We start from the raw sequence: 16,769 nt of genomic DNA, 5'->3' as shown, positions 1-16,769 counted from the left end.
TTTTGTTGGCTCCAGAAACTTTTTGAAATGCTAAATTTAGTAAGGGAATCCTTATGAAAGAATATCACTTAAATCAGACACAAAATGGTAAATGCAACAAAATTTCCGAATTGCTTTCCCTAAGCAGAAAGCTAAATCATTTAGATTTTTCAAACTTTAAAAAATAACTTACATATCAAATAGATATTACTACCAATATACCTAATTTAACCAAAAAAGACATGTTTAAAAGTAATTACTGCATTACTCATGATAAAAAAAACGCAAAGGAAAAAAGCTAAATTTTGTAATTATCTATGCCTAAGATGGAAGCAAGCAATAACTTATATAGCTTAAATCAACTCCCTTGAGGGAATGGTTTCAAACTCTTAAATAAATATCTACCTATCTATAAGAATACATACATAGGGGCCAGCCCCATGGCCAAGTGGTTGGGTTTGCATGCTCTGCTTTGGCGGCCCAGGGTTTCGCCGGTTCAAATCCTGGGCGTGAACATGGCACTGCTCATCAGGCCATGGTGACGCAGCATCCACATGCCACAACTGGTAGGACCCACAACTAAAAATACACAACTATGGTACCAGGGGGCTTTGGGCAGAAAAAGGAAAAATAAAATCTTAAAAAAAAAAGAATATATACATATTCTTATAATTTATAGGAATATAAGTATTTTTTTTTGGGAGGCAAATAGATATTTCACAAATAACAGGAGATAAATTCATTGAATAACTGGTGAAACTGAAGTATTTGTCTTATCTCCTCAAATTCCCTTTATCTGAAGTCCTGCTTGGGTGAAACTACTAAGAGATTTAAAAACATATTATTCTAAGTAAGGAGGCACATGCCAATAATGATGACACTTTTTCATAAGTGTTATAATAAAGGCATGTACCAAGTATCCCAGGAGCAGTGGAGAGAAGGAGGAATTCTGCCTGTTGAGACATGCAAAAATATTTGGGCTGGGTCCTGAAGGATAAGACTGACACAGAAAGGGTGGAAGGGCATTCTAGGCAAAGGAAATAACATGGGCAATCTATCTTTTTGATCAACTTTAAGAAAGAAAAAAGGTATGTGGGAAAGAATAGTCAAGAGGCTGGGACCAGGCTGTAAAACGTTTTATGAGCGATGTTGAATGTGATCTGGATCCTATGGGCCAGTTGTTTTCAAACTATACTTCTTAGAGGCCAAAAAATTTAATTAGTTTGAAAAACCACAGCTGAGGTTTGAAGGATCCATACATTTATTAATTCAATCAATACATGTCTACTGAGGGCCTACTATATGTAGGTACTATAAGACAGTGACCACACAGATTCACATCTCTGACTTCATGGAGCTTACATTTTAACTGGGAGACAGATAAAACAAATAGGCAAATATTAACTGAATTAGAAGGTGACAAGCACTATAGAGATAAAGAAAAGCAGGTAAGGAGTAGGAGATCTGCTCACAAAAAAGGTAACATTTGAATAAAGACCTTAAACGTTCAAGGGAACCTTATTAAACACGCAGGTATGTGAGGGAAGAGCATTCCAGGCAGAAGTATCTGCAAGTGCCAAGGCCTTAAAAGTACTAGCAAGGCTAGCAAGAGAGTTGAAAGATTAGAAAAGGAAGCAAACAGAGACAGAAAGACCAGTTAGGAGCTGTTCAAGTTGCACAGGAAAAGGCTAAGTTTTTCAGTTTTTACATGGAATAATTTGGGCATAGACAGGTGAACCTCTCTCTCCTCTTGGATATGAAGCCTCTTCATAGAAAGCGTTTCTATAGTTACATTCTCAAAGATCTCTCTTCTCTCAAAATATTCCAAAGACAGCAATTACTTCCACTGAGGGAAGAAATACAAGTGTATGGAAACAACTTTGTGTTGTCAATGTCTTTCACATTGACAAGTTCAAGTAGGTTTTAAGAAATGAGCCCAATGATAACATATTCTGTAGTTCCCCATATCTGAATGAAAACAGTCATTTCTAATTTTTAGAATTTCCACTTTAAATTAGAATGTGAAACAGTGCCATCTCAGAAAAAGGTTCTGTCTTTATATTCTATTTGCGTGCATACTTCTTTCTCTGCCCTGTTCAAGTACTGCTTATTAGTCTCATACTCTTACTATTGGTAGGAATATAAATGATTAACTTTCCTGAGGGACAATTTAGCATGTCTCAAAAGCCTTAAAAATACTCATATCCTTAGAGCTAGAAATTCTATGTCTAAGAATTATTTCTAAGGAAATAAAAACGGGATACATATTTAAATTTAGCTAAATCATATAAGTATGTCTATAATAGTGAAAAAGAAATCAGAATAAATACAAATGTTTAACAATAGGAACTGACAAAATAACTAATAGAAAATTCTATTCTATGGATACTCAACCTTCACAGTAACAATCAACATAGCTGACTACTAGCAGTCTACTTGGTCAACTCTGGCTCTTCCTCTTTCACACAGCCTCTAAATGTTGGATCACCTGGTCCTGGGAACGAGTCCTAGGCCCCTTTCTTTTACCTAGTGCCATGCTCGAGGTGACCCTATCTACCGTTAATAGAACCTCTTGATTTCCAAAATATATTCCAGTTGTCTACTTTTCCACACCTTTGTCTAAACCACTGTCATTTCTCATCTGATCTCATTGCACTACTGACCCATTGCACTACTGAATAAATTCTCCACAAACAAGACTTTGCATAAAACCTTCTAGGAGTTTCCCTTTGAACTTCAAACAGTCCTAACTCCTAATCATGGCCTATAATGTTCTACATAACTAGCCCCTGCTTCCCTCTCCAACTTCATCTCACACAAATTTCCTACAAGCACACAGGTCCTTCCTCCAGTTCCGTCAACATGCCAAGCTAGTTCCCACATGAAGACCTTTCACTCTGTCTGGAATGATCTTGGTTTAAGCTGGTCCCTTATTCACATCTGTGTTTAAATGTTCCCTCTTCAGAAGCCTTCCCTGACCATCTAGTCTAAAACAGATACCATCATATTAGCATATCTTAACTCTCCACATGGCACACATCACTACCTGATAACACATTTACTTATATGTTTTATATTTATTTTGGGGCTCATATTCTCATTCCAGCATGTAAGCTCCACGAGAGCAAAGGCCCTGATGTGTTCACTGCTATGTCCACAAAACTTGGCATAAAGTAGGCATTCTACAAATATTTCTGAATGAATAATGAATGAATATTGTGTAAACATTTAAACATATGCAGTAGAAAAATAGTGATGGCGAAAGATGTTTATGACATAATATATGAAAAAAGCAGAATGCGCATATACATGTATAGAATATTACAGAAAGTCTCACAAAATGTTGACGGGGCTATTTCTAGGTAACAAAATTATGGTGCTTTTTTCTTTGGTTTACCTGTATTTTCTGAATTTAATAAAATTGAGTCTTTTGTACAAATTAAAAAAACAAAACACATAAAGCTTATTTATTTTTAAACATTTCTGCCTACCTTCAAAAAAGGAATGACTTCTTTCATAATTGCTTTAATTTGCCGGTCAAGCTGCTGAGTGTCAATTCTAGGACATGGGACAGTAGAAGCTTCACTGAGAGGTTGTTGTGAACTATGATTTTCAATAACAGGAGTTTCTGTTTTAAAAAGAAAATGATACATTGGCAAAATGAAGTCTATGACATTATGCAAATGCATTTATGCAAAATTCTAAAGAATATTAAATTCTGATGATTTTATGCTAAAATAATATAAAGAAATTGTCTGTAGTTTTAGCACCCCTAATAATGAAAAGAAAGTGAGTAAAAAACCACTCTTATACCTTAGGTGGGGCTTTTTTTATATACGGAAATATGATTTTTACTTTTAATCAATTCAAGAACACACCTTCTAAATTATTAGTCGTAGTTGTGGCAGCAGCACCATCTTCATCTTCAATAATCCAGGTGCATCTTACATTCGTGTTACTCTCAGCCTCAGTCTTCATACGCTCATATTCCCTCATTCTGGCTAATGCTTGATCTAGGTGAATCACAGTGTTACCTGCATATGGAACAGAAATATTTCTAGAAGTTACAAAAGCAAATTGTTTCATGTATTCCTCCAAAGTTATCAACAAAAAAATACTATCTGAATGTAGGGAAGAAAAACTAGCTTTAACAAGTTCCAGATACCGTACTAGCTGGGTACTTGGCATACATTATCACAGTGATTTATTTAATCCTTAAAATAACCCCATACAGTAGATGAAAGTACCCTCATTTTCAGGAAACTTAAGTAACCTGCCCAAGGTTTCACAGCCAGTTAAATGTAGGAGCAGGGATTTGAACTCAGGTCTCTTAGACTCTGAAGTCCGTATTTATTTCACTACATCATGTTGCTTCACTTAAACAGGACAACAAAAATAAATTCCAAATCTGCAAATGCTGATGCAAATAATCCAACCTAACAGAAGCACTTAAGGTAAGGAAAAGGCCTAAGAATGAGCTTTCCCAATTATCCTTTGTCCACTTCAGACAAAGCTAGTGGTGAAGGATTGTGAGAAAAAAATCAGTAAATTAAACAAAACAGGTAGGACTCAAAGTCACTTGGTAACTCAGAAAGGGAGAGAACTGAGGGGAAAATGGGGGCCACAGAGTGATTTTTCTATATAATGGGATGAGCTCAGTACAGACTTGGTAGGTATTTACCCAGAAGGGAGCTAGGGCTTAGAGGCCTTGATAATCAGGATAAGGCAAAAGGAAAACTTATTGCTTTGGTAAAAGGTGATACCTAAGGACAGGACAAACCTTGGCCCTTTTCTTTGTACTGGAAAAAATGTCTTTGAAATCATCTAAATCTTGTTCTCATCCTATGAACACGAGAATACGGAGACATTAGATTACTCTATCAACCAAGTGCCCCGGAGGTCTGAATGACTGAATACTCGGGTGTATTTTGATAGGTTACAGCCTGGAAAATGAAATCAGCTACCTACACTTTTTTCTTTTCCCTAATCTCCTTTCCAAATTTAGGACTCGGGTTTTTTTTTCTTTTTGAGTTATGCAACCCTGTAAAGCTTCTTTTGTTTTACTACTGATGAAAAAAATGCAGTGTGCTATGCCTGAGAGAGTTACCTGGGTTTCTCACTAAAGATTATTTATGCTAAGAAATTTTAGCTCTTCCCTCAAATTATGAAGTTAACATTGCTAATTGAAAATACGATTGGATGAGGCATGGTTACCTCTGAATTCTTCCCATTGAGTTACTGAAAGACATTAAAGGATGACTCTTCCCTTAAGGGAAAGGAAATTACCATTTTTTGAACTTCTATTATACATGCTAGAAGTTCCGTATATTTTTCACACGAACATAGCAAAGTAACTAAGATCCCCATTTCCATAGTATATGCAGAGTCAGAAAGGTCAGATAATTTGCCCAAGGTCAAAGAGTGAAACAGCATATTCTTGAATTTAGACTGATGGATAGACTTTTAAGCCCATGTTTTTTCAACCACGTTGATTTTCTAGACTTTTGTTTCCTCATCAATGCAATTCAAAGACTGTATTAAAGTCATGTTCTAAGATTATAAAAAATTCTGCTTACCTAGATCATCTGTTGCAAAAGGCTCAAAATTTGAAGATACAGACATGACGCTAGCATTATCAGCATCATTTTGCTCACTTATTTTATGTGCCTCTCTCTCAAAGTTCTTCTCAAAAGTTTCCTAAGTTACAGTTTTAAAAAAACAAATAAAAAATCACTAATATTTCTTTTAAAAATTTCATGATTAATATTAAAAATATAACATAGAAACTCAGTATCTGCATAAAACTATACACTTAAAATTGCAATATACCTTAAGTTATAAAAGGTTGAATACAGAGTCACAGAAAACATTAAAATATTAAGTAACTTTGCAGAACACTTATTATATAGATGAAAATACACAAAGCCAGCTATGGATTAAATTCTAACTAGGTAAAGTTAACATTTTAAATTATTTCTACACCCTCAGGGAAACTCTCCTATCTCCAAACCCTAACAGCATCTAGTACCTTACTAAGATATCTGGTTGTTTCAAATCAGAAGAAAAACATGACAGCATCATCCATATTTTTTTAAATCTATTTTATTGAAATACAATTTACATACAACAATTCACCCATTAAGTGTACAGTTTGATGAGTTTCCAAAACTATCTCCACCCACATAACCACCTTCCCTAAAGACAAAGACTATTTCCATCAGCACAGAAAGGTCCTCCGTACCCCTGTGCAGCCAATCTTCACTACAGCCCACTCATATGATTTTTATCACTGCAGACTGATTTTGCTGGCTCCAGAACTTCATATAAATGGAACCATTCAGTATATATTCTTTGGTGTCTGGCTTCTTTCACTCAGTATCTTTGTGAAATTAATCCATGTTGTTGTATTTCAGAAGTTCATTATTTTTTAATGGCTGAATAGTATTCCATTGTACGGAAATAGCACAGTTTGTTTATCCATTTATCTGTTGATGTTCCAGTTTGAGGCTATCATGACAAAAGATGCTATGAACATTAGTGTACAAGTATTTTTGTGGACATATGTTTTCATCTCTCTTGGATGAATACCTAAAAGAAAAATTGCTGGGTCACGTGCCAAGTTTGTTTATAAGAAACTGCCAAACTGCTTTCCAAAGTGGTTGTACAATTTTACAATCCCACAAGCAGTGTGAGAGTTCCAATTGCTCCATGTTCACACGAACGCTTCCTACTGTCAATCTTTTTAATTTCAGCCTTTCTAATGGGTGTGAGGTAGTATCTTATGTGGTTTTAATTTACACACTGGCCATTATATAGTTATCTTCTTTCATGAAGCACATGGTTCAAATCTCCTGCCCATTTTTTACTGAGTTGTTAGTCTTACCATGGAGTTGTAAAAGGTCTTAAAATAGTCTAGATTTGTCTTTTATATAGTCATTTGTCAGATATACGTACCGAGATTATTTTCTCCTAATGTATCTTTTGAAAAGCAAGATGATTTTATTTTTATGAAGTCTTATCAATTTTTTCTTTTATAGTTAGTGCTTTCCATGTCCTAAGAAATCTTTGCTTATGTCAAAATCATGAAGATTTTCTTGTTTTCTTTTAGAAGTTTTGTAGTTTTAGCTTTTTCAGGACCTCACGGTAGTTTCAAATTAATTTTTGTGTTGTATAGTGTGACGGGGGAGGAGTCTCACTTATATTTTGACTGAAACTCATTTTCACAATAGTGTTCTTTCTCCTAGCTATTGATCTTTTAAAGTTTTCTCTTAGATTATGAAATGAAAGGTTTGTCCCTGATTAAAGGAGATTCAGGCATTAAGGAACACGTTTTAGGAAATGAAACCATTTTGTTGCTCCTTCAAGTAAGACTTGAAGATAGATGTGCTTTTGCCATTTTATAACACCTGGAGAAGACGACAAAAAGTGTTTCTTCCTCTCCCTAAACCTCAATTCCTCATCGTCCTTGACTTATAATTTCCAGAGGCCTACTTTTACGACTCTCTTTCCTGGGCATAAGGACTCTTTTACACTCTGAAATGTGTGTGTAAAATATCCATAAAAGGAGCTCAAAGGTCCTTGACCTAGAAGCATGGAGAATGAGACTCTATCTGCCCAATATAGTAACCAGCAGCCATGTGGCTATTTAAACTAAATAAAATTTAAAATTTAGTTCCTTAATCCCACTAGCCACATTTCAAGTGCTCCACAGCCACACGTGGCTAATGGCTACTGTAATAGACAATGCAGACATAAAACACTTCCATCACTGTAGAAAGTTCTACTGGACAGCATTGCTCTAGATCCATGGGTATGAACACTGGACATTGTGCTCTTCTTGCTGATTAAATGGCACTAATAAAGGGAAGATGGTGACATTAATGCTGAATTTATGTTTTGGATGAAAAATTAAAGATCTGATTTAGTTATTTAAAAGTAATACTAAGTACAGTTATTGATGTCAAGTCCCTATAGTTATGGACTGAATGTTTGTGTTCCCCCCCAATTCCTATCTTGAAGCCTTAATTCCTAATGTGATAATAGGAGGTTGGGGCCTTTGGGAAGTTTAGATGAGGTCATGAGAGTGGAGCCCCCATGATAGCATTAGTGTCTTTTTAGAAGAGGAAGAGATACCAGAGCCTCCTCTGACTGCAATGTGAGGATACAGGAAGAAAGCTGCTGTCTGCAAGCCAGGAAGAGGGCCCTCACCAAGAACTGAATCTGCTGGCACCATGATCTTGGACTTCCCAGCCTTCAGAACTGTGAGAAATAAACGGCTGTTGTTTAAGCCATCCATCTACAGTATTTTGTTCTATCAGCTTGAGCTGACTAAGACACTTACTTATTAAGTAGTATATTTTAAATTTTATTTAACTTGAAAACCTTGTCAGGTTAACTTTATCATAAATTGTAGCTAAATTTTCAAAATTTGCTATTGATGGTGCAAACCAATGTGCTCAAATCTTTTAAAATAATTGGAAGTAATGCTGCCTTATATGAAATTTTGATAAAAAGGGAATCACTGGGATTAAGGATACAAAATTAGGTAAAAAAGATTTCTAAGAACAGACATGCTTCATGCTCTCTCAGTAAGTTATTTCAATGCCTAATAAACTTTAATATAACCTAATACCTCCTATTTTTCACGTATACAGCTGGACTACTTTTCATTTCGCACAGAAAGGAGTACACAATTTTCAATTAGTTCTAACAATCTCAAGCAGCAATTACTCAATTGATATTTGACATTGTAAAGTCAGTTAAGACCATGTAGTTTTTAGACACAGGTTTCTATTCACAGTACTATAAGAGTTGAAGCCTGGTGGAGAAAGGTTTTAAGGGTAAAAGACGACTTGCAGAAGTACTGTTTTAAACATGAGTGTAAGTTAAAAAGCAAAAATTCAGAAAAAGTCCTAAATAGTTTTAAGGAAATTACTAGTCATGTATCACTTAACATCGGGGATATGTTCTAAGAAACGTGTCATTAGTCAATTCCGTCAGTGAGTGAACATCATAGAGCATACTTAACACAAACCTAGAATGTATAGCCTACTACACACTAGGCTATATGGTATTAATCTTATGGGACCACCATTGTATACGCGGTCCATTGCTGACCCAAACATTGTTATGTGGTGCACGACTATATATGTGAAGCAGAGACAAAATAATCTTTGAGAAAATACTATCTTTTCAGAAAAATTATAATGTTCAACATATCAACAATGGGCAAAAACAGTAATATGCTTCCAACTCTCTACCTACAGCAGATATTTGCTAATCCATTATGGCACTCTTATCCATGAACATCCAGGTGCTCGAGTTGGCATAAAGAAGAATGCATTAGTTATCCCAGGACCACATATAATTTTCTACAACAGAATCAGGGTCTGGACCTTTAAATAGGTGATTTCCAAACACCTAGCACTCCTCAGTATCCCAGGAATTTGCCGTTCAGTCACTCAATCACCTATGTGCTAGGGAGGTGCTATCTGGAGGACACAGTTTACTGAAAACATAACATTTTCTTCACCACTCTTTGCTATTTCCAAGTCTTTTTTACTTTATTCAAAATTTTCTTCATCCATTTGAATACATTAAATTATATTTTTTTCCTGGATGACTTTCTTTTGTCTAGGCTTCTCTTCTAACCCAAAGACCTGATTCTGTCTTGTACTTATTTATTTAAGGGTTCTTACTGTGATCTGATTGCTGTCTGGTTTACCGAATGTCTTGAATGAACACAACAAATTTTACTGAATGTCTGTTATTAGTCAACTCCTATGCTGGGCAATGGAGATATAAATACAGCTATTTTAGATCTTATAATCTACCATTTATACATAATTTTTGGTGTTTGACTGCTGCCATATTTTGAGTGAGTTTTATACCTCATCTGAAAATAAAGCAATGCATTACACCCAGCTTTTTAAAAAAGCTAAAACCCAAACATATTAGGTATACTCACAATTTATAACAACCTATTTAACTTTTGTTTACTGCATACTGAAATTATGTCTACATTTCACTAAAAATTATCAGCTTACATCATCAGTAGTAGCAAGGCTTTCACTGGGAGTAAGTTCTGAGTTTGATGCGATCCAAGTACCAGAGTTCACTGACTTTACATTTTCCCCTTCTTTTTCATGGTTCTCAGAAATATGTCTGGATACTATGTCCTAAACAAGGAAATAAGATAATTATTTATGTAAAACATATACATTTAATCACAAATTTAAAAGCAGAAGCAGACAGAAGAACAAATACAATATTCCTCATCTCAGGTTAAATGCGAGGAAAAAATAACAAAGATAAAACACTGAAATTTTCTCAGAAAAAGACTATCTAAAAGCTACTTAAGCTATACAAGAAGTTTTAAATAAAATGGCAAGAAAGCACATAGAAAACAGATCAAAATACATACGTAACAAGAACATACTTCAGTCTGAGAAAGCAACCAGATATAATTGCGAACAGCTAGGGCAGGAAAAAGAATGTTAGGTACCAGATACCTGCAACGCATATAAAGCTCTCTGTCTCAAGTAGTCTGTGTTAAGTAGCTGAAGCTCATGGAAGAGTTCAATAAGAAAATGTGGACGAGATTCGTTTTGAGAAATTAATGTAGCTACTTCAGAATAAATTGTATCCCGCAAAGCTTCGAACATGGAAAAATCACTCCCAGTTTCTGGAAGATATAAAAGATCAGGAAGTTAATGCTGATGAACTATGTTCCTGATAATTTCTGATTAACCTGTATTATTATACTCTCACCTTTAAATTACTTAAAAATCAGAACATACTTAATTCTATTTTAGGGCTTTTAAGGTAGAAAAAGAATTTTAAAATTACCAAGATAAAAATAATCTTGAAAATATCAAGATACATATTGTACATTAGAGAAATATTTAAATGCATGAACAGCATTACTTAGCATTACTTACAGCATACTTATTTCTCAACAAAAAACTGTATACGTTTCACGAGAATAATCAGTGGAATTTTTTCAGCACTTGAATGAAATAAGCTAAGTGTAAATAATTTTTTTTTGCTAATATGAACTTTGTTACAGAAAACAAAATTTATTTTCTTAACGTTGAGAATAAAATGAATGCAGCCAATGAAAGCTACTAGTTTTAGGTCTATCCAGTTAGGACTACTAATTCTCAAATATCAGCTATCATGCTTTATTGATGAAAAACTGAATTTGTAACTATGATACAATAGGACAATTTTACTATAGTTTCTTACTGATGAACTCAAGGTAAGTTGGTGCAGGCAGTGACTCAGCTGAAGTTTTGCGTTTTATAGAATCTAGACACCACTACTATTTACCAACAACTCTGCTATATGTATTTGTTGATAACACGGAATTATCAACCTTAATGGTATATAGTCATATTCTTATTTTTAAGAGTAGGAATTAGGAAGTATTCCCATTTTGAGTTCTCTAGGAAACAAAATCTCCAAGTGGCTCTTCTAACTATCAAATTCTGTAAACTTTCTGCAGCAATAGTAGAACCACAAGAAGTTGAATATTCCAGTTCCGTGAAAATTGGTGATAACTTTCTAAGAAAGGGAATTCAAAATGTTGAGTGTTTTAATATATTGTGCTTTCAAATAAATATGCCAAGATCATAAAGATTTAATTCACTTTTTGCAAGAGAGGGATAAGAAAATGCAAAACCAATGGGGTCTAGTGAAAAACTTTCCACGAATTTGCTAATAAGTAAGTTAACATCTTCAGGTCTCAATTTCCACAAACATAAAATAATAAGAATAATAACTATGCGACTTTCCTATCTTGCCTCAGACATGTATGAGTATAAAATAAAGTGATAGACTAAAGTTCTCTTAGTAGTTTTAAAACATTCAAATGTGATATATATTACCACAAAAATGATATTTATTATAAGCAGGAGCCAAAATTATCTCTGTAGGAAATCTCTAACTATAGGAAAAATCCCGATACGATATGATTTGATACGCAAACTTTCAATTTATACACTATATAGTAGTTTGAACATCGCTGTTTAATTTAGAAAATGTTTATTACTTCAAAGATATAAGAACAAAGTAAATTCAATGACATCTTTCATACTTCTGTATGTGACAGAATTCTCTCTCTAAATTATATCCCATTAAAGATTAAATTATTCCCAAATAATGAATTATGCCAAACACATGTTTCAACCCTCCTGCCTGCAATAAAGGTGGAAAGTTTTTGCCAGTTTCTCCTCCTGGACTAAAACGCATTAGTTTAGGGTAGAAAAATCCTGCTCTCATTTGGTTTCTCTGATTCTATCTTGTTTTCATCCTGTCATTTTCAGAGTTCTTTTCTTTAGGAAGTACCACTGATATATTCAACTTTGTGCTAGGTCCTTGTTTTTCTTCTTTAGATTCTCCTACTGGTTCAAAACAGGCTTTTATTTTTCACTTCTGTATAGTGCAGGAGGCATTAAAGAATATTTACAATTCTAAATCACACAGAACCATATTTAATGAAAATGCATAGTTTAAAGACAAAAATAGCATCTTGGAATCTTTGTAATTCTCCTTGATCTTTATTTATCAAGGTCTTTGCATGTCATAGTTGTTTTTGTTTAATGGTGTGTTTGGTTTTTTTAAAATAGATGTTGACCAGTAATGAAAAATAAGCAACTACAATAGAAGCCATGTACAACACTTAACACTATAAATCAGAGCTAGGAATAAAAATAACTATATTTTTGTTTCCAAAAAAATATTAGCGCTCTTAAGCATTTAAGAAATACAAAATAAATAACTTCAAACAAAACACTAAACTATAAAAAGGTTTTCTATTACCCATATGAATGTGTTGGTTATGTTATATACACTAACAGAAAATGAAAACCGGAAAAGCAGCCAATTTTACCAATCAAGTAAAGAATTATCTTATGAGTATGAATTTTATCAGTATGAATTCTTTCACTTATACAAGCCAAATAACATATATACACTAAGCTAAATCTAAAAAAATAATAAGAGCAATAAAACTAAGGATTTTTAGGACCAATGGGAAAAATTAACAAAAAGTGGACACCAAAACTAAGCAGATTGTTACCTGGCGCTTCATTGCATGCATTTCTGTTAGACTGCTGTAGTATTCTCCTAGCATGTGCTGTAGGAAAGGGCAGACATAAGGATGAACATAAAATGTGTATGAATAGTAAAGACAGGGTCCATAATATGAATCAGTGAATGAAAAAAAGAAATAAGCAAATTTCCTTAAAATTGTTTGCCTCAACTAAAATGTCACCACAAGGTATGGCTTATGCTCTATTTAAAAATATTCTCATTAGGGAAAATATCAAGATTTGCTATAAACTTATATTAATGGGATGACAACTACCATAATAAACTTCTGCCATTCACTCCTAGAAGCATACATATCAAGGTGAACCTCCCACAATTCCTGAGGGAGAAGACTGTATAATCCACTAGCAGTCAGATACGCCACACTCCATCATATGACAAAAACTACTATTACATGCTATGAAGAATTTCAGAGTAATGGTTCAAACTAAAAATAAGTCTTTTGAAAAAGTGACTATGTAAATACACACAAAGGTATATTTATACTATTCAAACATTCTTTAATTCACTGAAATTCAATCATTGTATTTTTCTAAGTGATGGTAGTAAGGTCTGAAGTACTATGACCAACTATCACTTATTTATTAAGTCTTTCAATTTAGTGCCCTTCCCCAAGCTCCATCCAAGTGTGGACTCTTTGAAGATATCACTATTTGATAAAGTTAGTGAAAGAAGATGAAAATTATAAAATTTTGGTAAAACGCTGGGGTCGAAACAATAGAATTGATATTTTTGCCAAAAGGATCCTTGACTTAACAGGAGACCAGGATTAAAACTTCAGCTGTACCATTTCCTTGAAATATGACCTTGAGAAAGTCAAGGTCAAAATACAAATAAATGTGATGTTTCTTTTCTGATCACAAAAGTAATAAATACTCATGAAAGTTTAGAAAATATAGAAGAGTTTAGAGATGATAAAACCACTATTAATATTTTGATGCATTTTGTTTCAGTTTTTTCATTCAGATTTTTGTTTAAACATAGTTGGAGACATACTGTTTAGACAACACTAAACCCAATATTTTTTTTTCACTTGAGTTTCCTTAGGATAGATGCCTACAAGTACAATCACTGGGTTAAGGGCGTGACTTTTTAAGCTTTCCAGAAAAATTGTACCAGTTATATTTCTGGCCCTTTAAAAGTGTTGGGAAAAAACAGGTACCCCCTGCGACCATGTTTGCTCATCTGCAAAACAGAAATAAAACCAATTCACAGGATTATGAGGGTCAAATGAGATGAGTAATTTAATTTGTTTATTTTGTAAACAATAAAGTATAATACAAATAGTAGCTGCTAGTATCACTTTCACCAAGGGACTTAGTGATAACTGAAAATTGAGAGCACATATGTACTGTCTCCTTCTCCATATTTCTTCGAGATGTACTTATAAATTAGGAAAGTACTAGTACTTAGTTAAACTAAAATGGTGGCAAATACATAGGACTCCATTCATTCAATAAACTCTTTTTTTTTTTTTTTTTTTAAAGATTTTATTTTTTCCTTTTTCTCCCCAAAGCCCCCCGGTACATAGTTGTATGTTCTTCGTTGTGGGTCCTTCTAGTTGTGGCATGTGGGACGCTGCCTCAGCGTGGTCTGATGAGCAGTGCCATGTCCGCGCCCAGGATTCGAACTGACGAAACACTGGGCCGCCTGCAGCGGAGTGCGCGAACTTAACCACTCGGCCACGGGGCCAGCCCCTCATTCAATAAACTCTTACTGAGTACCTACCATGTGTCAGGTATCATGCTAACATTTAAGATACTAATATGCAAAGGTATTATCTGCTGCCAAGGGACTCAAAAAGGCGATACAGACACTTAAACAGGTAAATACTATATAATGTGATATGGCAACAAAAGAGGTTTACACAGGCTACAACAGAAGCAAAAAGGAGAAAGGGAAACCTATCTCAGCTTGGATCTGGATGCAATTTCAGAGTTGCAGAATTACGATTTTATTTAAGAGTCCAACAGAGAAATGGGCTTACAAAGAGCAAAAAGGACTTGAGGCAGAAAAGACAACTGCTGAGGAAAGAAACGGTGTGACAGCTATGGGAAAACTTCAGTTCAGTGCCACTGAAAGAGTAAAGTTCAAGGCAGAGGATGGTGAGAAATGAGTCTGGAGAGGCTGGAAGGAACCAAATCTCTCCTGGCCAGATACAGGCATTTGGACTTTGTCCCGTCGGCAGGGTGAAGGCCAAAGTTTTAAGCAGGGGAACGATAGGATTTTACATTGAATTCTTATTCAGATAAAACTTTCAGAATTTCAAATTAGGAGTTCCACATTAAAGTCAGCTATACTTTTTTGTTTGTTTAGAATTTTATCAAAATGTGTCACAATAAAAAATATTTCATTTACATTTCTTGATATCAAGCAGTGTGTACTGTAATCTCTACCATAAAACCTTGGACACAACAGAAAAGTGTGATAGACCAATTTTAATACTTCTTTTAACACAGCTTTTCAAATCTAAAATGAAGAAGTCCTTAAATTAAAGCAAACCAAAAAAGAACATACCTGAAGATATTTCTGTAGACCTACTATATTTTATTATTTTATCCAGCTGCTCATGATTCTTTCTGCTGAATACTTTTGCTTGAACAGGCTCTTCAGTCTGGGCTGAATGTCTGTTCCTACTTTTGCAAGGTTCACATGTGCTAGACATACTGGCACTTTCATACCCTTGAGTAAAAAAAGTGACAACTGTTATCAGTTGCAACTAACTTAAACTGAAAGGGAAATTGATTTCCATAGTGAAATAGTACAGGTAACTCAATTTAGAATGCTGTGCAGGCTAGGTATAAATAGAATACAAATCAGGATGTAATATGTCTTGGAGATATCTTTGCAATAACTTCTGGAAGCATGAGGTAACAGTAACAAATTCGAACACTTAATTGTCCTTTTGATATTCATCTTAATGAGTACATCCCAACTCAAACTATATGGCAGACCTTATATGACCCAAATTCACCACTAGACTCTAAGTTAACAATTTTTCAATATTAGGAAATACTAGAACGAATTACATCCTATCTATATAAAATGTCCATAATAGAGAGAAGAGTAATGGGTATTCAATAATCAAATACATCTGCCTTCTTGTTATACCTATTGTGTAATATAATGTGGTTTAAAAGGTCTTACCTACCCACAGGTTATACACATAGTCTACTAAATTTTCCTTCTAAGTTCCGTTATTTATTTATTTTTTACATTTATGTTGGTATACGGCACAAGGTAGGAATTCAACTTTATTTTGTTCCACAAGAGTTGGCTATACCTACTTTTTTCCCATTGAATTAAAAATGCAACTTTGGTCAATATATTAAATCTCCATATTTTAGAGGTTTTATTTCTGGGCATTCTATTTGTTTATCTTATCTATTCCAATGCCATTTTCATTCTTTTAGCCACAGAAGTTTTACAATATGTTTAAACATTTGGTAAGGCAAGTCCTACCTAGCTTCTTTTCTTGGCTGCTCTTGGACATCTGTCCTTCCAAATATGCTTGGAGAATTTTTTCCCCAATTTTGAAAATAATCCATGAGGATTCAAAATGGAATCACATTAAAAGTATTTATTAATTTGAGGAGAACTGATATTTAATAATTTTGTGCATTCTCATCTAAGACCAACACGGTTATGTTTTCATATTTATTCAATCTTGTTTCATG

At 34.2% G+C, this 16,769-nt stretch overlaps 1 protein-coding gene across 50 annotated transcripts in view; it reads right to left on the bottom strand.

Moving 5' to 3' along the window:
• The window catches only part of PCM1 (pericentriolar material 1), an 85,943-nt gene that overhangs the window by 15,543 nt on the left and 53,631 nt on the right, over positions 1-16,769 (bottom strand). For 20 of the 50 annotated variants that reach the window (XM_070252894.1, XM_070252889.1, XM_070252893.1 and 17 more), the window contains 7 exons: positions 15,610-15,774; positions 13,061-13,117; positions 10,491-10,663; positions 10,026-10,157; positions 5,556-5,676; positions 3,858-4,013; positions 3,471-3,607 (listed from right to left, as the gene is read on the bottom strand). In XM_070252894.1, the coding sequence (XP_070108995.1) occupies positions 3,471-3,607; positions 3,858-4,013; positions 5,556-5,676; positions 10,026-10,157; positions 10,491-10,663; positions 13,061-13,117; positions 15,610-15,774 (941 nt within the window). The remainder of the gene's footprint in view (positions 1-3,470; positions 3,608-3,857; positions 4,014-5,555; positions 5,677-10,025; positions 10,158-10,490; positions 10,664-13,060; positions 13,118-15,609; positions 15,775-16,769) is intronic. The other 30 variants (XM_070252903.1, XM_070252902.1, XM_070252906.1 and 27 more) reach the window with 2 other exon arrangements.

Source organism: Equus caballus, chromosome 27 (genome assembly GCF_041296265.1).
Source record: "Equus caballus isolate H_3958 breed thoroughbred chromosome 27, TB-T2T, whole genome shotgun sequence".
Lineage (NCBI taxonomy): Eukaryota > Metazoa > Chordata > Mammalia > Perissodactyla > Equidae > Equus > Equus caballus.
This window is presented reverse-complemented; position numbering and strand designations above follow the sequence as displayed.